The following is a 27,124-nucleotide window of genomic DNA, read 5'->3' on the forward strand; positions in this document are numbered from 1 at the left end:
TCTAGGGTTTAAACTCAGGGCTGGAGTATCTGGTCAAGCCCTTGGCCCCTTAAACCCTTCAACATACCTGCCACCCCGACTCCCAGCCCCTTATCCCTGGGGCATAGTGTTGCCATGGCCATCCTGGGACAAGAGCTGGGGCTGGGAGGGAAGCCCACTTGCCCACCTTTTTGAAAAGTCTGATAACATCCTCGCTGATCTGGGAAAGGCGGACGATGACATTATTCATGAAGATGTCATTGAGGGTGGCATGGTCTCGGCTCTCCCGCCGGGTCTGATGCAGGACCAGATACCAACAGTTCACAGGTGAGAGGAGGTATTGGTCCTTCCTGTAGAAACCAAGACAGCTCAGGTTGGCTTCATGGGAACAGTTTCATACTGTTTAACATCATACCCACCTTGGCCCTTTTGGTCCCTGGGGCACCCCTTCAAGGTCAGTTACATTATTACACATTTTACAGAGAGGGAAACAGAGGCCATGAAAGCCGAGATGATCCTTCATGATCACAGAGCAAATCTAGGACCAGAATCCAGGTCTTTGACTAAGTCTATGCTGTCTACTTCCCTCTTGAATGGTGCCCACTGGTGCACCTCCTTTGCCTTCCCCAACCCCTAGGATCCCCACAAAGGATTAAGAGCAATCCTTTGTTCTTCTCTGGGGATCTCTTGGCTTCTTATAAACAGGAGCCTTCATCCCTTGGTGGAACTGGAGGGTGAGGCCTTGGGGGTTCCAGTTCTGTATTTTGGGGGAGGACTTAAAAAATACAATTATATACAAGACAAATAAGACTTTGTCCTGCAGAGATTGATAGATTCTTAGCACTGTAGCTGGATATTATGCTAAAACAGGGGGTGTCAAAATACTCCCCACATCAGCAGCACGAGCACCGCATGGAAAGTTATTGGAAAAACACATTCTGCAGCCTCACTCCAAGCTTGCTGAATCAGAAACCCTGGGGATGGGCCTGCAATTTACAAACCCTGCAGGGGATTCTGATGTATGCTCAAGTCTGAGAGCCACCAATCTATATACCATTGCTTCCCAAACTCATGTCTTGTGTCTACACCCTTAAGAAAGACTCCTCTTTCTCTCCAGGATAGCAGAGAGAAAAACAATTACAAACCAAAACCCAAATCCATCCAGTGCTCCCACTTTATCACAGGGGGCATCTGCGCTGGAGTTCTTGTCTTCCAACCCTGAGTCTTTCTCTTACTCTGATTTCCAGTGTGGAAAGAGATATTGGAAAGGCAGGATATGAGTATGGCCTAAAGGTGGTCAGCTCCAGAGTCCCCCAAGGCCTCCCTAGTTCCCCTACTATCTTGAATGCCAACCGCCCTGGAAGCTAGCCAAGGTTCTGCTCACAAGAAATGCAGACTCCACAATCAGCACTTTTGAGGAAGAGAATTCTGCTGACTCCCAGTGTGACTGCATCCTCTGCCCCAAAGCCAAGTGGAAATGCTAAGAGATGCACCCTATGGGTCTCTGGGATGCTGTCCCCACTCCTGGGGCTTAAGAAAGTAAATGAGGATGGCTCAGTTGACTTTAAGGGTTTTTTATTTCTGTCACCAAATAGGCTAAAATTCTTTCTAGGCAACAGGATTTGGGAGAAGAGAATTCAGTTTAGATAAAAGATGCATATGCTAGGAACTGTCTAAGGAAAAAGGAAGAAGATGAAACACTTAAAACACACTGCTATAGAAGAGAGAAACAGATTTCTCCTTATAGCCTAGAGAAAGAGCCAGACCACTAAAATTCAACCCCAGCCAGAATCCCCGAGCATTTGCTCCATAGCAGATCCTGGGTAGGCTGTGGGCACCCAAAGATGACTGTGATGCACAGCCAGCCTTGGAGGGGCTCTCCAAGAAGAGGCTAAGGCAGAAGAAAAGAATGAGAGAGGCAGGCAGGATGGGACCTTAACAGAGATGCAGATGGGGCCTCAGTTCTGCTGGAGAAGTTGCAGGAACCACTGTGCTCCTCCCACATGCCCTGCACATCGGGTGTGGAGTCCCTTTTGTATTCATGCCAAGTACTTTCCCACCTGGACCTTCACATACACTGTCCTGCCACCTGGAATGTGCCTGCCCCTGCTCCTCTCACAGTCACCTCCTCCTCTTCCTGTAGGTTCAGCTTAAACGACACCTGCCTAGAGAGAGCTCCCTGATCACAAGCTCAACATGGTTCTCAAAGCGTGGTCCCTGGACCAGCAGCATTAGCATCACTTGGGACCTTGTTGGAAATATAAGTCATCAGGGCCACCACAGACACTTAATCAGAAATGCTGGGGGTGGGCCAGGTGGGCCCAGCATCTATGATTTAACAACCCCTACAGTGACTCTGATGTATGCACAAATTTTGAGAACATCTGGACTAATGTTTGGGTCTTAAGTATCCCCTAAAGGTCCCTGTGTTAAAGGCTTGAATCCCAGTGTGGCACTAGTGGGAGGTGGTGGAAACTTTAAGAAGTGGGGCCTAGTGGGACGTCTTCAGGTCACTGGGGGGATGCTGGGACCCTGTCCCTTCCTCCTCCTCTTTTCTGTTTCCTGGCTATGAGCTGAGCAGCTTTGCTACACCATACACTCCTGCCGTGAGATGTTGCCCCTACATGAGGCTTAAAAGCAACAATTTGTCTAATTATGGATTGGAACCTCCAAAAATGTGAGCCAAAATAAACCTTTTATCTTTCTAAGCTGATTATCTCAGATATTTGTTACAATGACAGAAAGCTGACTAATATATTCTATCTTTCATTTCTACTCATTACCTTCCTGGGAGATCTTTAAGGGCAGGGACTGTTTCTGTTGTAGTCACTACATCTTCTGCCTGGCAACAAGGATGCCATATAGTAGATGCTATGGAAAAGAGACCCTTGAGAAAAGGTCACATTTGAGCTGGGTTTTGAAGGATGGGTAGGAGTTTTCCAAATAGTCACAAGGACAGAGAGAGCATGCGATATTGTAGGCAGAGGGAACTGTGGATATAAATATGGTGAAATGTCTCAGGAGAGCTGCAATTCTGAATATGCTAGTGGAAGATTGTTGGACACAAGGCTGGGTGAGAGCCTGATTATAGGGGGTATGGAATGCCAAGCTGAAGAGTGGGGACTTTCTCTCCTAGGCCATGTAGTTCTGAACCTTTCCTACACATTAGAGTCACTTGGGGAACTTTTCCAAACACAAAAACCAATTAAGCAAGAATCTCTGGTGGTAGAGCTTAGTATTGATATTTTTTAAACACTCTTTAGAAGAGTTTGAAGCAGGCAGACTGGAGGATGGATGGGTGGATGAGTGGGTGGATGGAAAGATGGACAGATGGGGTAGATGGGTGGGTGGATGGGTAGGTAGGTGGGTGAGTATGGGTATAAATGTGGGGCTGGAGGCAGGAGGAACTGTCAGGAGGGAATCTTAGTTCAGATGGAGAGATGTGACAAGGCCTGGGTGTTAGCACTGTGGCCACTGAATGCTGGTGAGACTTTTCAATAAGAGAACAAACCATCTTGGAGTCTTCCTGAAAACACAGGAGAAGGAGGAGGAGGGAGTGGATGAGACTGTGAGGTTTGCATCGCATGTGACTGGGCGGATGCTGATGACATGATCTGAGATAAGACCTGCAAGGAGAGAAGTAGGAGTAGGTTTGAGCAGAAAATACTTTTGTCTATCCCATTCCTTACAGTTTCCAAGGTGGTGATGGAAATGGAAAGATTAAAGGAGAGATGAGATAATTGAGCTGTTACCTAAAATGCTCTAGGGGCTTAGCTCAACTTGGAATGCAGGAACTGAACAGCATCAGGGAATTCAAAGTGCAAAATACATGGAAGTCACAGCCAGAAGGTAGATTTCAGAGGGAAGGAAAAAGACAAGTGATCTTGAAGAGGCGTGGTAGTACTGGGACAGCTTGAGGACTGTTAATTAGGTCACCCAGCCAAAGTAACGTAAGCAGAGAAGCAGAAAGGAAGACTGAACTATAAGAGGAGGAAATTATTTTGCAGCAACTCAAGACTTGTCAGGTTGAAGAGAGCAGATGAAAGGTCTTCATTCATAAGATTTTCAGAGAAAGAAGAAAGAGAGTATGTGTGTGTGGGTGGGGGGGTGCATGTTGGGTACAAACGAGTGCTTCAATGCACCTGCCCCCCCAAGCCTTCCACCTGAGTAGGAGAAAGATGCAGGAGAAGAGAATGTTGTCATAGGAAGGGGGAAATGGAGCAGAGAGCCATCTCCCCCAAATCTGGAGGTGATGTGGTCATGAATGGCTTCCTAGAGGAAGCACTTTCTAGACTGAGAAGTAAAGGCAGAGTTGGAGTTTCACAGGAAGAGCTTTCTAGGTAGAGAAATACAGTCATCAAAAGCCCAGGAAGAAGCAGGAGGGCATGTTGGTGAGCTGAATGCAGCCAAGGGGATCTACAAGTGATGTTCTAGAATGAGGTTGAGGGTGACAAATGAGGTTGGAGAATTAGGTGGATGCCACATGTCTGAGGGCCTCTATATCCCATTATAGAGTTGGAGTTTCAATAAGAGAACAGACCATCTTGGAGTTGGTTTGCAGGAAGTCACAGAAGGAGTTAAAGCTGGGAAGTGAACGGGTAAAACCATATTTGTAAACCTTCACTTCAGTACTGTGCAGAAGAGGGTGGCATCCAGGTGCCCAAGACAGAAGTGGAGGGATAGATACTTAGGTAGTAAGCTGATTGGATTTGGGAGATTGGTTGGTTGGGGTTGGGGTGGTAACTGAGTGAGAGAAAATGATGTACAAGATGACCCCCCAGTTTTCTGGTTTGGACCTGGGGGAGCAGAAGTGGCCTTTGTTGGGACAAGAGCAGGTCAGAGGTGAGGCAAGAAGAGAAGATGGCAAGTTCGATTTGAATGTGACAAGTCTAAAGGACTATGGAGCATCTAGATGGAGGCCTCTGGGCTAAAGAGAAAAACGTGGAAGCTGACCACAAGTACTTGGATGATTTGCAAAACCACAGAATGACAAGGGACACTTTACAAAGGCACACAACCACGTTGGAGGATGAGGCAGATCCCCAGGAAGCCTGGTGAGGCAGCAGCTGGAGGGAGGAGGTAGGGCCAGGCTACCATATCTCCACTCCTGCTGGTGACTTGGAAGAGGGCTAGGAGGTGACAATGAGCCAGCTTGTCCTCTGCAGAGATGCTGTTCCACACCCGCCATCCAATCAGCAGGCCCATTCTCCAGTCCACGTTGGCCTAGAAGACTGCTGGCTCTGCTTTCCTCACCTTTGCCCAATTCTGGCCCCCCTCATGTGTGGCTCATGTGTAGACCAAAAGGATGAGATGAGCTGTCCACAGCCAGGGTCAGGGTTGAAGCCAGCCACTCTGTGGAACCTTGACCCCATGGTTCCAGGGACTCACCACCTCACTGGGCCAAGGAGGGGCCACAGCATGTTGCACAGCATGTTGGCACAGAAAGACACCTGACTTAGGGGTGGATGTTCACCTGTGTCTGCCATCCTAGTCGTGTGACTTTATTCAGGTCAGCCTGTGGCTTGGCTACTCAAACCATAGAGTTAAATAACAAAAAAGAGCTCAGCAGCCATTCTTCGGCAGCTCATCTGTTCAAAGCATTTGTGTTGACTGTTCTGTTAGAGCCAGACTTGGGACATGATCGTGAAGAAAACAGGCAGCTCTGCTTCCACAGAGCCAACAGCATGATGGGCGAGACAGCCATCCCTCGAGGCCTCCCACAGATGTGCACAGAGTGAGATCAGCAGAAGGTGCTAGAGAGGAAGGGAGTACTGTGCCATGCGAGCCTAGAACAAATGGACCTGACTTTGGAGGTCAGTGAAGCATCCCTGAGGAAGGGGCCATTAAACTGGGCTTTAAAGGAAGAGTTGGAGGGAGCCAGGGAAAGGTGGGAGGGTAGGCGGAGGATAGGTGGGAGAAGATTCCAGGCAGAGAGAACAGAATGGGCAAAGGTCCCTGGGGCAGGGAGTTTGGTGCATTTAAGGAGTTGAAAAAGGCTTGTATAAAAGGAGCAGAGCAAGCAAGGTGGAAAGAGGAAAGAGAGGGGCTGGGTGGGGCTGGGGGTTTCTTCAGGATCTAATGTGCAGAGCCCCCTCTAAGTCATCTGAATTATCCTGGGACCATAGAAAGAGGCACCCAGGTCACATATGGCAAAGCCAGACACTAGCCCTCTGGAATCTTTTCAGGGCCCACTGTTGAAACTGGAACCCTTTGGCTCCCACACCAGCAGCCGTTTTTGCCTGCTCTGCAGGCCTGCTTTGGGAAGATGTCAGAATAAACCCAGGCAGGCACTCTCTCATCGAAGGCACATTCGAGCGACCTTTCTGCTTTTCTAATCTTGCATCCAAGCGTCTCCTCAGCAGGCAGAAGCTGCTGAGCTAAGACATAATGTTGGAACTTTCGCATATGTATATATTTTCTTTTTTTATGGATAGAAAATAGCAATGAACATTTCTGGTGAGTCACAGCTTTCTTTCTTTCTTTGGCTAAGGGAAGTGGGTATGAGGTTCCAAGAGACTGAAGCTGGAGAAGTTGGGCCTTGCCAAGCTGGTGAGTTAGGAAAATGAAATTAGCAGTGAGCTAGCCTCTCCAGCTTCTCGGCTGGGGGCCGGAAAATTCCGTTCAGTGAACAGAACCCATTTCCAAGGCTGCAGAGCCCCACATTGTAGATGAATCCAAATCCATTGCCCTGGGATCCTGGTCCCTCTGGGAGGGAGGCGATCCTGCAGCTGACACCGGCCCCAGGTGCCAAATCCCTATCACTGACTTCCTGCTTCCTTCCAGGATGTTCTCAAACCTTCTATTGGGCTTGCTCAGGCTGTGCCAGCAAACTTGCTCTTGAAAAATGTAACCTCAATTACCTTCAGGGCCAGAAAGGTGTGGTTAACCTCTTGCTACCCTAAGCTTCCCCAAGCAGGATTTGGAATTCATCACATTTTCTTGTTGTAGTGTGAATCATTAATTCAGCAAATAATAACCCAGTGCGTGTCTGTGCCCAGCAATGGTAAACAAAAGGAGCCACACCCCCTGCTTTCTGGAGCTTCTGGTCTAGTAAGGGTCTCATATAACAATCATATAATCACATACGCAGATAGACAACTGGGATGCTGAGGCAGACTGTGAGCCTGGAGAGACCGTAACAAGATGAAGGTGACCTTACCTAGGGAAGGTGTCAGTGGGCCACGCTGGTTCTTCTTGTCATTGCCATTAGCTGAGGTGTTTTTCCCTCCTTGAGCCCTCCCTGCCCCTCGGCAACTCCCCATCTCTATCACACTCCCCTATCTCATTGTTACAATGGCACTGTCAAACCTGGCATCTGCTTGTTTGTTTTCCTTGGTTCCTGGTCTCTGTCCCCCTCTCTCACTGTTTCTCTGGTGTCCAGGCAGGGCTAAGCACACACAGTCTGCTCTCATAAAATATTTGTTCGCTAGGTAAAAAGTGTCCCTAAGCTAGGACCAGAAGGATGGCACAGGAATCAGAAAGAGTACTCTAGCAGCAAGTGGGAAGGCCCTATGTGCATGGGCATCTTCTAGAACTGAGAGGAGGTGGGCATAACCAGAGGGCAGATGGGGACTTGATAAGGGATCAAAACAAGGCCAGAGAGGTAGCACAAGGTAGAGTCCTGAAGATGAGCACCCAGGTACACTAATTTCTTAGTTTTTCTGTTCTTCAGGAGCAGAACAGAAGCAGTTTGTGCTAGCAGCTACTACTTGCATGAATTGTGCTAACAAGACCACAAACTGAGTGGCTCAAACCACAGAAAACTTCTGTCTCACAGTTCTGGAGGCTAGAATCTAGGATCAAGGGGTCAGAAGGGTTGGCTCTTTCTGAGGCTGGGTGGTGGAGCCTGCTCCAGCCTCTACCCTGGCTCCAGGTGGTTTGCTGGAGTTCCATGGAATTTCTTGGTGTGGAGAAGCATCATTTTGGTCTCGGTCCTCATTCTTGCACAGGTTCTTCCCATGCATCCTCTGTGGGTTCAAAGCTCCCCTTTGCCAGTCATGTCTGACGAGGGCCCACCCTCATGACTGCATTTTTACTTGATGACCTCTGTGAGGACCCTAGTCTTTAGGACTTCAATATATGAATTTTGAGGGGGACACGATAAAATCCCCAACAGGCTATCAGGACAAGTGGATCAGGAAGGCCCAAGGAGAGTTCATAGAATGCCTCAGACATCTTTCTGGTGCCCATGAGAGGAGCCATGAAACATAGATGCAGAAGATTTAATCTGCTCTTAGTAGCTGGCACTTGGGCCTACCCCATCTGTCACCTCCCTTGTCCCTTCTCTGCTCACAGTAGTCTTCTCCAGAAAGCTATTGTAGCTAAGGCAGTGATGGATTTCTTCATTTATATATTTCTTTCTGTCCTTTTAGCTTATTTTATTCTTGATGAACATGTGCTAATTGTACATGTTAGTAGGGTTCAGTGTGATATTTCAATACATGTCCACATTTCTTGTGACTCCCTTCCCCCGCCGGCCCCCCTCTGAGGCAAGCGAGTGGCTCCACTGCTATTTGGCAGCACTAAGACAGAGTCATTCTGAAGGGGACTAATTCCTTCATTGGGCCACCTGGCCAAAGTGGGCTCTGCTCACCCACACAGGTGCTGTGGAATCAGAGGCCACATGGGGTTCAAGTGCCTCCTCTGTCCATTATCAATGAAGTGAACTTGGGAAGTTAGTTAAACTTTTTCTTTATTTATAAAATGAGGTAACAACTGCCTCAGAGTGGTGCATTGAGGATTTAAATGAGACAATTCACATGACGCTTTGAGTATCAAACCCAACAAATGATAATTATTACTATTATTACTGTCTCACTAGGTTGTTGGGAAAATCAAACGAATCATGGATGTAGACAAACATACATTCACAGTAGGGTTTCAAAAAATGTTGGTTATCATTCTTCATTGTTACCTTCTCCTCCTGCAAACTCCTATGTGAGTGCCGAGGCCCACAGCAAATGTTTCGTGCCTCACTCTCCACCTTGCGGCAGATTTATTCACTTGCTCTGGTTCCTTTGGGATCCCATTCTGGACAACTCAGTATGGTAATAACACACTAGCTCTGGTGTCCAGCAGCACCTCTGAGTCCACCTTTGACCTGCTGAATGAAAGTTCCTGGCCCAGAAACCAGTCCCTGGGCAACCCCATCATCCTCTTCCCTGCAAGCCTCTTTGCCTTGGTTTATCCACCTGAAAAATGGTGCCCCACATGGTGTGTACCACATGGGGGTAGACAAAGGGGCCCCGGCTCACAGCTCCTCTGGCCAGTTCTTTTGCCGGTCAGCTGTGAAGCCTAAGCTAGAGGGCTCACTTGCCTGACCTTCAGGTCTCTTGCCTGTCAGGTGGGAATGATGCCATCTTCCCTGACTCTCTCCACACCACCAGGATGTTTGGGAGGATTTTAGCAGCTGAAGTCTGGTGACAGAATTTGACAAGTGTGAGGTCCTACAGAATCTTTGAAGGTCATTATTATCTTATTTTACTCACGGAATTGAATCAAAACTAAACCCCTATTTATTACTACTCATTAAAAATTTCCCTTATTACAACATCTATTTTTCATTTTTAATATAAAAATTAAATGATGCTCATATTTATATGTATATCAAACATATACATACATGGATAGGTTGCATCCTGATTCAGATATTGGAATTTGCTGATTATAGTCTTTGAGGATTCTAGGGTAGAAGTTGAGAAAGCCAGATGAAGAAATTGGAAGAGGAAAAAGGGGCTGCAACCATAGGAAAGACCAGATTCTAGGCTGAGCCCCCTGTCTTAAAATAATTTCCAGCAGTGAAAATCAGAGGATGGCTAATGGAGAAGGTAGAGATGAAAGATGTTCATTTTCCAGAAGGATCAGGAAGAGGTCCCAGGATCAGTTGATACTGGCTTCAGCTATTCCTACATGCTACCATGTTTAATATCATCTGTTTTTCTTTCTCTATTTAAATAAATTTATTTACAAAGGATATTCCTTAGTCTTAGGTTGTTTTTTTTAAAGCATCATTTGCCATTAATAAAAGGTAACTGAACAAAAAAATTAAAAAGAAACAAAACAGTACTATTCAATCTTAGGAGGGTGCTGAAGCCTGAGGTCGGCCTCCATTAAGAGATTACAGAGTATTAACAACACACTAGGACCAAACTGAGAATCTCTTCCTGAGGCCACTGAAAAGTTTGAAAGAGAAGTAAAAAGATAATTCAGTATTTATGGTCTCTCTGTGTCATCAGAGATCCCTCCCTTATTTTGAGGAACATGGGTGGGGGGTTTATTTATTCATCGTGTTATAGAAACCTCTCCCCCAAAAAATACCTGGCTTTTGAGTGCACACCCTTATGGATAGAGAACTCAGCACCTCTAGGGGAAGCCCTTTCTATGGCTAGACAGCTCAGGCTAATGGAATCAAGATTGACTTGAAGCCTGCTTCTCTGAAAGGCCTTTTGGCCTCACTTCTCTCCTATAGCCACAAAAAAGAAACCTATTCCATTTGTATATTTAAAGAAAGCCTCCAAAGCAATTCATTAAAAATTTTGAATAGAGTATGATAGATAGGTACGTAAGTTGGTAGATAGGTAGGTGGATGGACGGAAAAATAGATACATACAGAATTGTATATACACACACACATATGGGGGAGGGGGAGAGAGAGAGAAAGAGAGAGAGAGATGAGAGAGACAAGACAGAGACTAGAAATGGCTCCTTGCTTTCAAGTAGCCCGCAGAATGAAACCTGATCACTCCCTGATAATACAGCCTGAGCCCCATGAAAGAGATACACAACTAACTGGGCTAAAGGAGCAACTGACTGTAGGCCTGGGACCTACCACAGGGTCTCTGCAAAGGAGGCATGCCCTAAGCTGGCCTTTGTGGGTTGAGTAGGAGTTAGCCTGGTCAGATGGTTGACTAGGGTCAGGAATCACTGAGCCAGACCAGAGGGGGCATGAAATGAACCCAAGGTCATGCAGTGCGGCTGGAAGCAGTTTACATTCTGGAGTAAGAAAAAGGAAGATTAAAATTCTAGCTGTGCCATTTACCAGTTCTAGTTGTGTCTTTCTGGGCAAATAACTATTTCTCAAAACCACAATATTTTAAACTAGAGATATAAAGAGGTATCTGTCATCCAGAGCACACAGCTTACCATGAAGGTTCAAATGAGACAATGCATATTATTCATCTGGTAGAGCACGTGGTCATGAGGATATGAAGGGTATGTAACAAATTAAACTTATTACTGGGTACTTGTACTGTGTAGTGGTACCCCCTCCTCCACAGAAAATCTCAACTAACCTTCTCCAGATATCTTCACCATAATTGATTTTGATCAGCAAAAGAGTTCAATGTAGGTAAATTTCCTATTTTCTTGTTGCTTATTTTACTTGGTCACTGGCCTGGAAGAAATCAGCCCTCCAGGTGCTAAACGCCCCCTTTACTAGTTTTTCACATTTATTCAGTATAGTAGTTTGTAGAAGTGTGTTTGCAAATGCAAAATGTGATTTAAAAAAAAAAAGACAAATTCTTTAACAAGGCCTCTGGCCTTGAGCTGGAGCTTCACAAAAATGTCTACATTTCTAAGATAAGAGAAGTGAGCAATTGGGTAACAGCTGGCAGAGGGAGAAAAGAAAGGGGAGAAGAAGCTCTCCCTTACCTGCCCAGAACAGTGAAAGAAAAAGCTGCTTTTATGTGAACTTCTGCAGACTGTGAACTTCTGAGCCCCTCCCCTTACACGCTGGGTATTAAGTTCTGAAACTATCTGAACTCTGGGTTCAGGGGATTAATTGATTACAACGAAAATTGTGCCCTCTGAACCTGGCTGCAGCCAAATAAAACTGTTTCCTGCTATCTTTGGTGCCCTGCCTTGTCTGTCTCTACAAAAAACTGTATTCTAATTATGGTAATAGTAACAACTAGCAACAGAGACAATAGCCCTATCTGAGGTCCTTCTCCATCCCCACCTCCTTTTTTTTAAAATATATATTTTTAGTTGTTGAGCACCTTTTTGTTCTTTTTTTTTTAAAGAGAGAGAGAGAGAGAGAGAGAATTTTAATACTTATTTTTTAGTTATTGGCGGACACACATCTTTGTTTGTATGTGGTGCTGAGGATGGAACCCAGGCCGCACGCATGCCAGGTGAGTGCGCTACTGCTTGAGCCACATCCCCAGCCCCACCTTTTTGTTCTTTATTTATGTGGTGCTGAGAATCAAATGCCTCACACATGCTAGGCAAGCACTCTACCACTGATCTACAATCCCAGCCCCTGAGCAAACCTTTTAATCCTGAATCCTTTGCACATTTATGGGCTCAATTTATACACTACAAGAGTGCTTCTCTGTTTAGGGATAATCTGGAAGGCTAAATCTAAATTTTACCATATCTATGGGGGGAAAAAAACTGCAATGCTTTATCCCCAAGAAAAAGTGTTTTCTTGGAAATGAGCTTACTTATTCACTGGAATCCTCTTCTCTCAACAGCTCTGTGAAGCTGAAAGATACTCCAAACCTCCCTGGTCCAGAACATTTGCATAGAATATTATTCATTAACTAGCCAAATTCTGACTTTCCCCAAACATTTTTAGCATAATAGAATAGCTTTCCCTGTTGCCCCCCACCCACCCACTCACCACAGTGGTCCAAATGGCAGTGAGCAACACTAAGCCCCTCTGGATAGTGTGTCTTCATCAGGTATATCCCCAGGAAGGTGAGGACCATTAAAAATGAAGGGATCAGAATACAAGGGGCCTCTGTCACCCCAAATATGGTGGACCGTTTACATGGAGCATTGGGACATCCGTTCTAAGGGAGGAAACTGCTGTTTGTCTAGAGCAGAGCTTTGTAAATTAAGTCCTAAGGAGTGCTAGTGTATGAAATATTAATACATGTTATGGAAAGAAAAGTTCCATGGTCAAAAGCTTTCAGAAAGAAGGCAAAAAGCTTATTTACTATGAAACTTCTCAGCCTTCCATATGCTAAGTCATGTCAAAAATCTTGAAGAGGGATGATAATAGCAGCCAGTGGTCCCCAAACTTAGAACTCTTTTTCTCATTCTCTTTCTCCTTTCTCTCTCTCCTCGTCTCTGCCTCTCTGCCTCTTGCTCTCTTTCTCTAACATACATCTCAAAGTACTGATACTTTGGGCTAGGGTTGTGGCTCAGTGGTAGAGTGCTTGCCTAGCACGTGTGAAGCATTGAGTTCAATCCTCAGTGCCATATAAAAAATAAATTAAAAAAAAAATAAAAGTGTTGTGTCCATCTACAACTAAAAACATATTTTTTAAAAAAAGTATTTTAGAAAACATTTCTCTGGAGGAAGCAGAAGTCTTCATCCCAGGAACTTCACAGAATTACCCAACTTGTTTGGGCCAGACCATCCACCCAAGAGGTAGGTTCTCAGAAACCCTATTTGCCAACCTCCATGCCATGTTCCCACTCAGGAAGGAATTCCAGCTCCAGGCCCTCAAAAGAAAAAGCCAAGCTCATGTTAGGCCTGGCCTGAAAAGGGCAGCGGACTGTGGATTTTATACTGGTGAGCAGGAGGGAAGGCCAGTGCAGCCTGAAAGTGAGCTGTAAAACATTTATCATCCAGAAAACTATCATTCTGTATTGCATGGGTCTTAAAAGTGAAGAGAGGACTGGGGTTGTAGCTTAGTGGTAGAGTGCCTGCTTAACATGTGTGGGGCACTGAGTTCGATCCTCAGCACCACATAAAGATAAATAAAGGTATTGTATCCATCTACAACTAAAAAACAATTTTTTAAAAAAGTGAATAGAGGCTGGGCGTGTTGGCGCATGCCTGTAATCCCAAATGCTCAGGAGGCTGAGGCTGGAAGATGGAGAGGTCAAAGCCAGCCTCAGTAAGAGCGAGGCAACTAAGCAACTCAGTGAGAACCTGTCTCTAAATAAAATACAAAATAGGGCTGGGGATGTGACTCAGTGGTCAAGTGCCCCCTGGGTTCAATCACTGGTACCCCCCACAAAAAAAAGTGAATAGATAGCAGGGCACAGTAGCACATGCCTGTAACCCCAGTGACTCGAGAGGCTAAAACAGCAAGATTGTAAACTCAAGGTCAGACTCGCTAACTTAATATGATTCTGTCTCAAAATTTAAAAATAAAATAAAAAGGGCTGGGAATGTAGCTCAATGGTAGAGTGTCACTGGGTTAAAGCCTCAGGACTGGGAGGGGGAAAAAAAGTGAATGGACACTAAAACCCCCAGGAGAGGTTGTTAATGCTGTTTCCTGGGTCTTGCCACAGGTGAGGGGTGAGGCCCAAGATTTTGCATTTCTGACAAGCTTCCATCTGTCCAAGCTTTGTAAACCAGCTCTAGTCTTCGGTTAATCACCATTTTCCAGATAGGGAAACTACCACCAGGTCTACTCTGTCATCTCGGCAACACAGTGCCAGGTATCAGTCACTTGAGTGGGTGACATTTTGCCCAAATGACATCACCCAGCTCCTAAGGTGGAAAAAGACGTAGTCTACACACATCTCCAGCGATTCTAATCAGCACCTAAATTTCATTAATTCACTCAATATTTAGTGCCAACATGTGCCAAGACCTGCCCTAGGTACTAGGGACTATCCCCCCAGCTCACCAGCCACCCTCTCTACCACGTATGAGCTTGCAGTCTAGTGCCCATGCAAAGGGAGAGACAGTGATCAGAAGGGGACAAGACAGGATGGTGACTCTGCCTCACCCTCCTCCTCAACTTCTTTCTATCCCAAGTCAACAGAGGGCAACACCCTTGATTTTTCTCCCTTCCTTCTTCCCACCACTGAGAGATTTCACAGGTGTTTACTTTGCCATCTCTACTCTGCCCCCAGGTCCTGATTACCTCCTTCCTAAGGAGCTGCACCCACACCCTGGAGTCTGCTCCACTCCATCCTCAGCCCCTCCAACCCAGTAGTCAGAAAAATACAAACCTGGATCATGCTAGCCTCTCTCTGCGAGCCTCAAGGACTTCTTAGTCTCCCTCAGCTACTTCTAGTCACCTGGGATTCCTTCCCTCTCACACTGTCCCTAAAGCTGGCTCCCTTCCATCTTCCAGGTCTTAGCATAAGCACCACTTCCTGAAGAAGTCTTCAATGCGATGACTACCACACTACTCAGTGTGAAGGATGAAAGAGTACTGCCAAGCTCTTAACACTCCTCCAATGAGAGGAGGGCTTCATCTCCCCTCCCATGAAGCTGAGCTAGAGCTGAAATTGCTCTGACCAATAGGATCCAGGGGATCAGGTCCGGGGTTAGCCTTTATGAGCTCCATGGAAGCCATCTTGCTCTCTCCCAGTCCTGAGCTACTGGGTCTACAGTCTGACACTACATGGAGAAAGTGGCCCAGGCTTGTAGCCATTCCCATCAAAGCACTAGGCATGTGAGTAAAGCCATTTTGGACCCTCCAGAGCAGACAAGCCACCAGGTTAGTATCACTGAGCAATTCCAGTCAATGCCACATAAAGCAGAAGAATCACCCCACTAAGTCCTGTCCACATCCCTGACCCATTAAATCAGGAGAGACATCAAAAGTGGGCATGTTGCTATTACACAGAATAGACAACCAGAATGCTCATCTTGAAAATCATTTGATTAAAGTTTGTCTTTTCTTTTATTTAGCTTTTTAAGCTTTATTGTTCAATTATCTCCTCCACAAATATAAATTTCACCATGGCAGGAATCAAGATTATTTTGCTCACCACCATAGACCTGAAGACTGGAATGCAGTAGATGCTCAGTAAATAAAAAGTGAATAAGTAAAGAGGAACATATGAATATTGTGGGCAGACAGGGAAAGGCACCAGGTCAGAATCAAGGGAAGTTTCCAGAGCAAGAGACATTTAAATGCTGAGGGCTGATGGTTCAAAGGCACAGCCACTTGGGTGCCTGAACCAACCATGCCAAATTACAGCATCCCTGAGCTATGCCCTTGACTCAGTACTCAAGAGCAGAAACTGTGCTTTATTTACCTTAGTGTTGTCAGCACTGGGCCCAGTCCCAGGAAGAAAGAGGCCCTCAATACATGCATTTTAAGTAAAAAAAAAAAAAAAAAAAAAGGATCCCATGGCTTCTTGGAGAGAGAAGCCAACCTGGAAGACAGGAACCCTGGATTCTCAAGCCCAACAGCTCACTCTGTGTCCTTGGTCAAAGAAGCTACTTGGCTTTTCTGGCTTGCAGTTTGCTTGGGATAAAACTCACTCCCCTGGGTTATCATCAGGATTATGAAACAGCAAAGATGTCAGGGTTGTTAGAGTAGAAGCACGAGCTGATAGAAAAGAAACATGACGATATTGCTCTCCAAATGCTCAGCCTGCCCCAGGGAGACCCAGAGTCATCGCCAGAGCCTTTCTTTGACTCCTGTACAAAACTCATCCCAGGTGAGTCTAACCCAGAACACAGAACCTCCTGGCAGCTGTAAATATTCCCATTGTGCAGGTGGATAGAGATCAGCTAAGAGACGTGGCCTACAGAGCAGAGAGAAGCACACTGCACTTAGAGGAAAGGGACCCAGGTCTCTGTCCCAGTTCTGCCTCTAATTTGTTGTGAGATCTGGATAACTGGATTCCCTCTCTGAACCAGATCTCTCAGTCAGAAGGGACTGTACAGACCAAGTAAGTAAATCCCTTCCTTCCCTTCCTCCTTCTCTTCCTCCAGCCCTCCTTTCCTTCCTTTGTTCTCCTTCCTTCCTTTCCCCTCCCTCCCTCCTTTCTTCCTCTATTTCTTCTTCCTTCCTGTCTGCCTTTCTCTATTTCTTCTCTCCTCCTTCCTTCCTTACTCCCTCTCTCCACTGCTTCTCTTTCCTTCCTGCCTGCCCTTCTCCATTTCTTCTTCCTTCCTTTCTTCCTCCCTCTCTTCCTGTCATTCACAAATATCCCATCTCTGCCCAGAACTGGACCCATTGCAGTGAGGATAAAACAAGTCCTAAGCCCTGCACCCAAGACTGAGAAGCTATTTGGCCTGAAAACTCTTAAATGGAGATTCTGTAGACAGCAGGACAAGGCTTTTCAGGATGGTCAGGATGAAAGACCCAGGGCACAGCACAGCTCCTGTGCCCTGATCTCCAAACAAGAAGCGGTCAGGGGTCAATCAGTGCCCTGGAGTCAAAGGTGAGTCCGACATGATCTAGAGACTCTCCAAAAGCCATCAGGGGCTGCATGAGCACATTAGCATCGTGCAGAGGGCCTGCCCCAGCTGCACAGGCCTAGGCGACACCTTAATTAGACTTTCAAACTGTGACAAGCAGCCTTCCTGGCCCGACTGCCAGCTGGGGCTCCTGTTCCGTCTGGTGGCTCCCTTAATGAATCCATGGGGGGCTGGTCAAGCTCATTACAGTCTATGCAAGAGAGCAGGGGACCTTCCCCCCCACCCCATGTCTCCAGTCCCACCTCTCCCCCTCTCTCCCATGTGCACACTTAGAATGGGGAGAGAACTGACTCCCAATCAAGAGGAAGGAGCACATGGAGATGGGACCCAAGCTCTCCACACTGCCCTGTCTCTGCAGCCCAGGGAGCCAAGGAGAGGATGGCTCCAGAGTCAGCTCAGCCAGGGCTATGATTTGCAGCTGCAGGGTTCACAGCCTGCCAAATCAGATGGGGCTTCTATACACTCAGAGGTTGGTGTGTGAGAAATCACAACTGGGGAAGGTTTGTGTGTCATAAATTAGTAAATAAGGCAGGGAAAGGGTTCTGGTCCTCCAGGGGTGCAAGGAAGAGGAATGCTTTGAGAACCCATTCCATGAAGAAGAGATTTTAAGGTCATTGTGCTGGAGGAATTTAGAAGAGGGCTGGCTGTTACCCAGTTAAAACACAACTAGACAGGGTCAGAATGTCCTGAAATGAGGCAGAGGTCTCATGTGGGTAGAAATGAAGGTTAATCCATGCCTGGACTTGATAGGATAGTAATAATAAAAGCAATATTAGTGCTTACTGTTTATGACAAACACTTTCCTTGGGCTACTCATTCTCTACAGCAACCTATGTAAGAACTATTTTGGTCTTTCACTTTATGCACTGGGAAAACTGAGGCTTGGAGGTATAAGTAACCTGCAGAACCAGCATCTTACAGGACGCCCTTTGCCTCTAACAAGTCCCAGTATGCTTTGCCACCAACTGCCCGCCCAGTCCAGCGTGGCCCCTCGCATCTCTTGGGACCCCACAGCCAACTTCTCACTTGAACTGGTGCTCCCGGGAGCTGCGGATTTTGGAAGAGAACCGCTCGGCCAGCTTCTCCAGGCTGCGGGAGTACTCAAGCTCAATCTCAGCCTTCCTGCGGAAGAACTCCTGGAGATCTTGAAGCAGCTGCAGCCGCGACTCTGACTGCTGCTCCAGGCATTTGAACTGCTCGACCAGCTGCGTGCGGATCTCTGCAGAAGCAAGAAGCCAAACATTAGTTAGGCTGCTGGTGGGGACAGTACTGGACCCACCCTGCTGATCCAGCAATGCCAGCTCAGGCACTGCAATCTAAACAGCCCCTGCCTTGCAGCCCCGCATGATCCCTAGAGCCTCTTGGACCTTGGTTAGACCCCAGACCCTGCTCGGCAGAGCATTAGTGCAAAGAGTTGACACATGCCATTTTGGCCACTCGATCTAACCCCATGTTTCCCAAACTTGAATCACTGCATGTTGCCACCACAATTTTTACCATACCCATAATGCCACCAGCTAAATTATTATTTCTTCCATATAATCAAGTATATGGACTCACTTTTCTTACTGATGTGAACTTGCTTAAAATGAAAAGCTGCATATCATTATAGTAAAGTGGAGAACCAGGAGCAGCCTAGGACATAGGAAATGAGTTCAACAAAAACAAGAATTCTGTACAATTCTGTCTAGTCAGTTCCTCAAAGGCCCCTCTGCCTCAGCTGCTTACTCTTTAGCAAGAAAGGGAAACGGCAGCCCGAGAGGGCTAAAGAAAGATCTTCTCCAGGTACAGTAAAGACAGAGAAAGGGCTGTGAAGGGGATGCTGCTTGCTCTTGGGTTTCAGTGTTATTCAAGGCCACGGCTGTGTTTTGCTTTAAATTACCTTGAATTCCATGTATAAACATCTCAAGTGCTACTAGAAGAATGTAGCCCACTTCAGGAAATATTGATGGGGCAAACCAGGTCTGTATTACCAGGACAAAAGTTCAAGAGCTGGGAGTCAGACTTCAAAATCACAGCCAAGGGCTGGGGTTGTGACTCAGTGGTAGAGCGCTTGCCTTGCATGTGCGAGGCCCTGGGTTTGATCCTCAACACCACATAAAAATAAATAAATAAAGATATTGTGTTTATCTACAACTAAAAAAATATATTTTTTAAAAAAATTGAAGCCAAATGCTCATGACTACAGCCAATCTCATCTTCAAGCCCTAATGTTGTCACTGCCACCATCCCCATGTAGCGAACTCCTTCTCTGACATTCCTGAAGTTCTCAATAGATCGTCTCTCCAAAACACTCTTCTCATACCAGCAATCCACTCAGAAATACCTCTGCCTCAAGATTAAGTCCAACTCCTTAGCCCAGAATTCAAAGCCATTCAGCACCCTCTCCCAAATGTTACTGCTCAGGACTTCTCTTCCAGTGGAGCCTCCAAATCTGTCAATCCAGTCCTTGCAATGTCCAATCTTACTTGCTCAAATATGCACCCTATCTGACATAGTGACCCGCAACATTTTAGCATCCTTCGGAAAGTCGATCTGCAAAATGGGGCAGACCCTCTCTGTAGCATACAAAGATACCCCAGGGGATGTGCAGGCAGAGTTACAAATCCACCTCAGATCCTCAGCAAGAAGTGTCCATTCCCACTCTTTCTTAAAACCGCTCTGCCTGAGAAAGTGCCGCTATCTGGATGGTGTGAAACTCTCCCTCTTCACAATGGTCCTGTTTCCTATTTTACAGGAGGAAGAGCAACGTTTCATGCATCCAGAATCTGAATGTGGCACAGCATCCCAAAGTGTCAAAAAATCTGGGTGTCAAAACAGGGAGGGACAAATCAAAATGTTGGTGCTAGCAAATATTTTTTTAATCAAGGACTATAAATTCTTGCTCTCAAAGTATGGTTCATGGACCAGAGGCATCACCATTACTTAAAAACATTGAACTGCCCAAACTCACCAAGACGTATACATTAAATGTATGCTACTTTCTGTATATCAATTATACTTTAGTAAAGCTAGAAGAGAAGAAAAAAACAGAATCTCAAGCCCCAGCCCTGACCTGCTGGATCAGAATCTGCATTTTAATAAGTTCCCTGGGTCATCCTTATGTACCTTGAAGTTTGAGCAACACTGTCATCTCCCACCCCATCCATTTTATTATGAGAAACATTTCCTACAAAATATTACTTTGTATGTCTAATAGTCTATCAAATTTGCAAAGTATTAATATTATTTTAATGAACTGTTTATTAGCAATCACTAAAATGATAAAATAATCCAAAGGAAAGATCCTTAGAATTGTATGGTCAAAGGACAAATGTAAAATGTTCATTTCAATTTACATATACGTTTGGGATAAAAAGAAGTATGATAATCAATCAAAAATTAAACCATAATACATTAAGGTAAAAGTCTGTGAAGGAAGTAGGAGGGAATTATGAACTTCAGAAGACAAAGGACCAATGTAAATATTTCTTACTTGTTTGGTTATTTTTTCCTTCCTCTGTGTATGTGTGTATATGTACAGTTCTGGGGATTGAACACAGGGTCCCAGGGCCTCAAACATTGAACTACATTCCACCTTTTAAAGTTTGTTTTTATTTTGAGTCAGTGTCTCCACTAAGTTGCCCAGGTTGGCCTCAAATTTACAATCCTCCTGCCTCAACCTCCTCCTGAGTAGCTGGGATTATGGATGTGCACCACCACAGCTGGCTTATTGGTATTTTTGCTGAACAACAAAGGATTCCAATGTATTATGGTATTTATCATATGACCTGGCAATTCCACTCTTTCCAAAAGAAATCAGTGCTTATTTCCACCCAAAAATATATACAAGTATAGTAACTTAATAGGCAAATATTAGAAATGCCCCTAGATATCCAGTAAGAGTAGAAGGGATTTTTTAAATGTGAAATAATGATTGAGTGGAATACTATTCAACAATGAGAATGTACTACTACTAATTTGCAGAGCAATCTTGAAACCCACAGACCTTGTGTTTACTGAAAGCAGCGAAAACAAATGAAACCATGAAAAGCTAGTTTATCATGATAGAGATGAGAGAAGTGGTCACCTTTGAGGGGTTATTCACTGAGAGGGGGCAAAGATGCTTTCCAGAGTCCTGGAGATGTCCCTCAACTTGATTTAGCGGACAGGGACAATGGTAAAAATTATTGAGTTTCACAATTAGGATCTGTGCATTTTACTATTTACATATGATACTTCAATAAAAAGACAAAATAAAAAAATGCTGTTACTTAGTTTCCATTGATGGTGCTTGTTTGTGGTACTGGGGACTGAGCCTAGGGCACTTTACCATTGAGCTACATCTCTAGCCACCCCCCTGCTTTTTTTTTTTTTTTTTTTTGAGACAGGGTCTTGCTAAGTTGCAGAGGCTTGCCTCTCAAACTTGTGATCCTCCAGCCTCAGCTGGAGGCTGGGATTACAGGCATGCACCACTGCACCCAGTTCCATTTGATGGAAAAGTGGTGTAATGTTAATCTAAGATGTCAATATTTAAAACACAGCAGAAATACATCCTTTGTAGCTACTTAGAATGAAACATTTTAGGTGTCAAGTTAAAATGTGTGAAGGGGAAGAGATTGTTTTTCCTCAAAAAGTTCATTTAGAGGGTAGGCAGCCAAAAAAAAAAAGGGCAGAAAACCACAGCTTTGGAACCCACGTCAAGCACAGCTCCTCCTACAAGGTCCTCGCTGCTGCCCTGGGGCTTCCTCTCAACTCCCCACAGACTCCCACTTGCTCTCAGACTGCCTGGCAGTGCTTGGTTATGGTGTGCTTGTTCCTTCGTGTATGCATGTCATATCTGCCATGTTCTCAAAAGAAACTTAAGCTCTGAAGGCAGATTCTCCCAGCATACACAGTAGGTCAACAGGGTATCGGTATCTATACAGCAAACTGCCATTCACCTTCATCAAGTGCCTTTGCCCAAGTGCACTGATTATGAGAGCCTCAGCTGACACAAATGCATACCTACACACATACACCACATACGCACAAAACACACAACACATACCACACACATCATGTACACTATACACTACTCTGAAAATGCTTCCCATGTTTTGTTCCAAAGATTTTTAGACCATCGGCTATTATCATAATCCAACAATAAGTGCCAGCGCAGGGAGAGTGGCAGGCCCAGCCCGAGCACTTTAGGTGCTTCCCCAACGTGGGTTGCACAGGTGCTTCTAGTGTTCCCATTTTCCCCCCATAGGAAAGGGAATAGAGGCTCAAGAGATGTCACCGGCCTGTGACATATACATTGCAGAGCTAGGGATCAACCCCAGATCCCTCAGAAAGTGACAATAATGTTCTCCACTGTATGAAAGATTGGCGTCCCTACAGAGCTCCGTGGCCTGTGTTTCGTGGATTAGCCTTGTTTTCCAGATTAAAACAAAACAGAAAGCACCTTCTGCCCATCTGTATTCTACCTCTTGCATCCTCTTCCTGACAAGACGAGAGCCAGAGGGATCTTCCTTACTAGAAATGCTACAGCCGCTGCCTTCTCCCTTCCAGGGTATCATCAGGAGCCAGTGTTCTCATATTTTAGAGGAAATGCTCATAAATCACGTTGTGATGATAGGAAACAATTTGGAAGGAGCAGAGAACTTCCCCAGTTTGCACAACCAGCTGGGGCCTTCCAGGCAGGGCCCTGAATGGCCTGCCAGCATTTTGGTCAGGTCAGAGCCAAGGTTTTCCAGCAAGAAAAGGCCCCAGCAGGAGCATCCTCTGTAGCCTGCTCTGGTTCTGCAACTCTCAGGGGATCTGACTGCCCATCTCGGCACCTCTAACTCCCTTCCCAGTTGCTGCTAGGAGCCGGCATGGACTTGACATTTCTCCTTGAAGATTTCAAAGAGAGAGGAAAACAAAAAAAATAAAATAAAATACAACAGATTGTTCCCATGGCCTTCGTTCAGCCAATGTTCCCCTGAGGAGACAGATCCAGCCTCAGCACAGCGCTGAGTGGCAGAAAAATAAAAAGGTGTGGGGCAGGAAGAGGAAGGAGAGTTGGGATAGGCTTTGATCTCAGAACCATTGAGCTGAGGATGACCTCAATGATCACTTATTACAACCTCTTAGTTTCATCAACTGGGGCATGAGGTCCAGAGAAGGGGCAGAACTAATGCAGCAGCCCTGGTCCCTGAAGCATAAATCTATGTCACTCTCCTGGTATAATTCTCCATAGCTTCCCATTGCTCTCCATTTGAATCTTCGCTCTGGCATTCAAAGCAAAGACTCTACAACTGTCTAGCCATCCCCCACCATGCTCCTGCTCATCTTCCAGTCCACGGTCTCACTAAAGATAGCTGTCCCTGCCTGTGCCAATGCTGTCACTCATCATAAGACCCAGGGGCCACCCCCAGCTCCTGATAAGCTTCACAAATGAAAGGAACAGAGAAATTCTTCAGTTTCCAGTTAATCAGGATTTTTTTTTTTAAATGAGTAGACTAGTTTTGGAGAAGTTTCAGGTTTACCAAAACCTTGTCCATAAAGTTCAGAGCTCTCATATGTCATGTCCCCTTTCTCCTGCCTAGTTTTCCTTATTATTAAAATCTTTTATTAGTGTAGTATGTTTGTTACAATTGAAGAAACAATACTGATATGCTATTATTTTAAAATATTTAAATAGCCCTACTTTACATTAGGGTTCACTCTTGGAGTTTGTACATCTATAAGTCTGAAATGAATACTGACACATCTCCCCCATTACAATACCATAGAGAATAGTTTCACTGGCTTCAAAGTCCCCTGTACTTCATCTAGTCATCCCTCCCCTTTTCTCCACTTCTCTTCCCCAAACTCTTGGCAACCACTGATCTTGTTCCTGTCTTCATAATTTTGACTTTTCCAAAATGTCACAGTTGGAATCATATACCATGTAGCCTCTTCACATTGGCTTCTTTCACTTCTTTCACTCAGCAATATGTATTTAGAGCTCTTCCACGTCTGTCTGTGATTCGAGAGCTCATTTCTTTTCAGTCAGTGAATTCTATTCCATTATATGGAGTAATTAATTCACAGTTTGTTCATTCATTTACCAATTGGGTACTTCCAATTGGGGTCCACTATGAATAAGCTGTGATAAATATCTGTGTGCAGGTTTTTGTGTGAACATAAGTTTTCAACTTATTTGGGTAAGCACCTTTTTTAAAATTGATTTTTTAGGTTTATAAGAAAAAAAGGGAATTATTAGATACAAAAATTCAAAAGATACAATGGCAGATAGAGAAAAGACTCTCTCCCATCCCTTTCCACCAGCCTTCCACCAAATTTCCCCTTTCTACCAAGTCCCACCTAGCTCCCTTCCACTAAGTTCCCTTCCACCAAGGCTACCAAGGTACCAGGTTTATGTGCATTTATCTATGGGCACGTGGGGAATGTGTGTTTCAAATATACTAATTCCCTTGTTGGGATACAGATTATAGCATATCATTCAGTGTTATTTTTAGAGAGAGAGAGAGAGAATTTTTAATATTTATTTTTTAGTTTTCGGTGGACACAACATCTTCATTTGTATGTGGTGCTGAGGATCGTCAACCCGGGCCGTACTCATGCCAGGCGAGCACACTACCACTTGAGCCACATCCCCAGCCCTCATTCAGTGTTCTTTACCCTACCTTTTCCTTTTAAGAATTCATCCTGGAGACCAGTCTGCATCATCATATACAGATATTCCTCTATCTGTTTTCTGACGCTGTAAAATTTCACTCTAAAAATTTTTAGCCATTTCCCTTTGTTGAACGATAAGTTGGTTATAACATATAAGCTTTTCTTTGCACATGTGTAGGAATATCCTCTGTATGATCATTATTCTTTAATATATTTATTAATTGAGGCATATCTATAGGGTACAGTGTGGCATTCCAATATGTGTACATAATGGATAATGATGTCTGATACCTTCTTAGAAGTGGAAATGCCAGATCGAAAGGCATTCACATGAGGATTTTAAGATTGCTAAACTGCCCTCCCTTGAAATTGTACCAATTTATACTCCCAGGTGAAATTTATGAGAGGATCAGAGAAATTGTTTAAAAAGCAGACATGCCTGGATCTGCTTCATAATGCAGGGTCAGGAGGAGGGCCAAGGGTAGAGATTTGGGTAAAACAAAACTGGTCTTGATTTAGTTAATTGTTGAAGTGTATTTGTAGTTGTAGATATGGGGAAGGGGCTTGTTATATTGTTTTCTTTACTATTGTAATGTTTGAAATTTTCCATAATAGAAAGAGAAGGGAAATAAAATCAGACAAAGCCAGAAACTTGATGCCAAATCTGCAGCTCTGGTTAACAGGTCTGTCCAGTTAAGAATGCCAACTTGCCCCCAGAGGCCTCTGTCCCCAGCCTGCAGACAGCCCTCTTAGATTAAAAAGAGAGGCCAGAGGGGCTAGGGTTGTGGCTCAGTGGTAGAGTGCTTGCCTAGCATGTATGAGGCACTGGGTTCGATTCTCAGCAGCACATATGAATAAATGAATAAATTCTAATTTATTCTAATCTGACTTTTCTGGTACCCTCTGGAATGGAGAAAACCCTCTTTCACAGTCTGGACTCAACTGGAAAGTCAAGACCAAGAGAGAATTTGTTGCCTCTGCTCAATGGAGGACTCTGTCATACCCTCCCCCACACCCCGTGTTAAGTCCTAGGAGCGAACAAGGATGAACTGCACACAATGTCACCGCTGGCAACACTCTTCAGCCCTAGGCATGATCTCACCTGATCATCAAGACATCCCATGAGGCTCGCAGTTTTATCACTTCTATAGATGAAGCAACTCAGACTCGGGGAGGGGAAGTGATTTGCCCAGGACCACTAAAAAGTGGCAGAGCAAGGGCTCATACCCAGAGCAAGAGGAGAAAGGAACCACCATCACCAGATCTGTGGGCCAAGATGTTTCCTTCTGGGCTCCCAAGGCTGCCCCTTTCAGGGATCTCCACCCAACCTATCTCCTGTCTCCACCCACACTTCATCTGTCAACTTGGTGCTACTGGCACTGGGCCTGTGCCTGGTTGTCATTGTATCCATCCCAAGGCATCCTGACCTTGACCTCAGGCATTCCCATCATGGAGGGGAACCTCACCTCTGCAGTACAATGTAATGGGCTTGGTTCACCTCCCCAGGTGGTTCAACTCCTGACCCTGCCACATGTTCACCTAGGAGAACTTGGGCAGGCTTCCTCATTTCCCTGGCACTCAGTTTCTTCTGTAAGATGGGAATAATAATAATCAACCTTGGATTGTTTTGAGAACAGTAAGTGATAATGCAGAGAACGCTCCCAGTACTGGGCTTCACACACATTGCCTCTGCACTGTCCAAGCCAGCAGCCACAGGACACATGTGGCTATTCAAAAGAATTCATTCCTCCATCACACCTGCCACATTTTGAATGCTCAAAGTCACATGTGGCTTATGGCTACCATATTGCAGAATATTTCCCTCACTGCAGAAACATCAACTGGACAGCACTGTGCTCAAGGCTTTATAAAGTTTAGATATGGTTATCATTTATTATTATTGCTTCATATGGCCATTTATGATTTCCTGAAGTGGATAATAAGGTCCTGAAAGGCAGGGATGCACTGTTTTACTACTCAGAACGTGTGCACATGTCCTCTAACAAGAGTCCACAAACTCCCCCAAACAGCAAAATCATGAAGACTCTCATTGCCTAGCCCAAGGCCCAACATCCTGAGGGGTCCCCTGCTCTCCAACTCCAGTGTTGGGGGAAACCGTGTGGCCCAGAGGATAGACCGGGCAGATTATAGACTCTGAAACCACTGGCACAAGATTGAATAATATGCCTTGCCCTGGGGAGGGGAGTCGCTATTTTTTCATCTGTAAAAGACAGGTACCTATTCCTACCCTACAGGATGGTAGCCAGGATCAGACTAGAAATAATGTGTGTAATATGCCAAGATACCTAGTGGACACCAGACAAACAGCTACCCACAGAGGTGGTCTGGCCTAGCAGGAAGGGCACATGTTCATAGTTTGGGGACAGC

At 45.3% G+C, this 27,124-nt stretch overlaps 1 protein-coding gene across 2 annotated transcripts in view; it reads right to left on the minus strand.

The window, feature by feature from the left end:
- The window catches only part of Srgap3 (SLIT-ROBO Rho GTPase activating protein 3), a 245,248-nt gene that overhangs the window by 102,855 nt on the left and 115,269 nt on the right, over positions 1 to 27,124 (minus strand). For both annotated transcript variants that reach the window (XM_027931911.2, XM_027931910.2), the window contains exons 2-3: positions 18,137 to 18,329; positions 167 to 329 (exon numbers count right to left, since the gene is read on the minus strand). In XM_027931911.2, coding sequence (XP_027787712.1) covers positions 167 to 329; positions 18,137 to 18,329 — 356 coding nt within the window. The remainder of the gene's footprint in view (positions 1 to 166; positions 330 to 18,136; positions 18,330 to 27,124) is intronic.

This window comes from Marmota flaviventris, chromosome 20, assembly GCF_047511675.1.
Source record: "Marmota flaviventris isolate mMarFla1 chromosome 20, mMarFla1.hap1, whole genome shotgun sequence".
Classification (NCBI taxonomy): domain Eukaryota; kingdom Metazoa; phylum Chordata; class Mammalia; order Rodentia; family Sciuridae; genus Marmota; species Marmota flaviventris.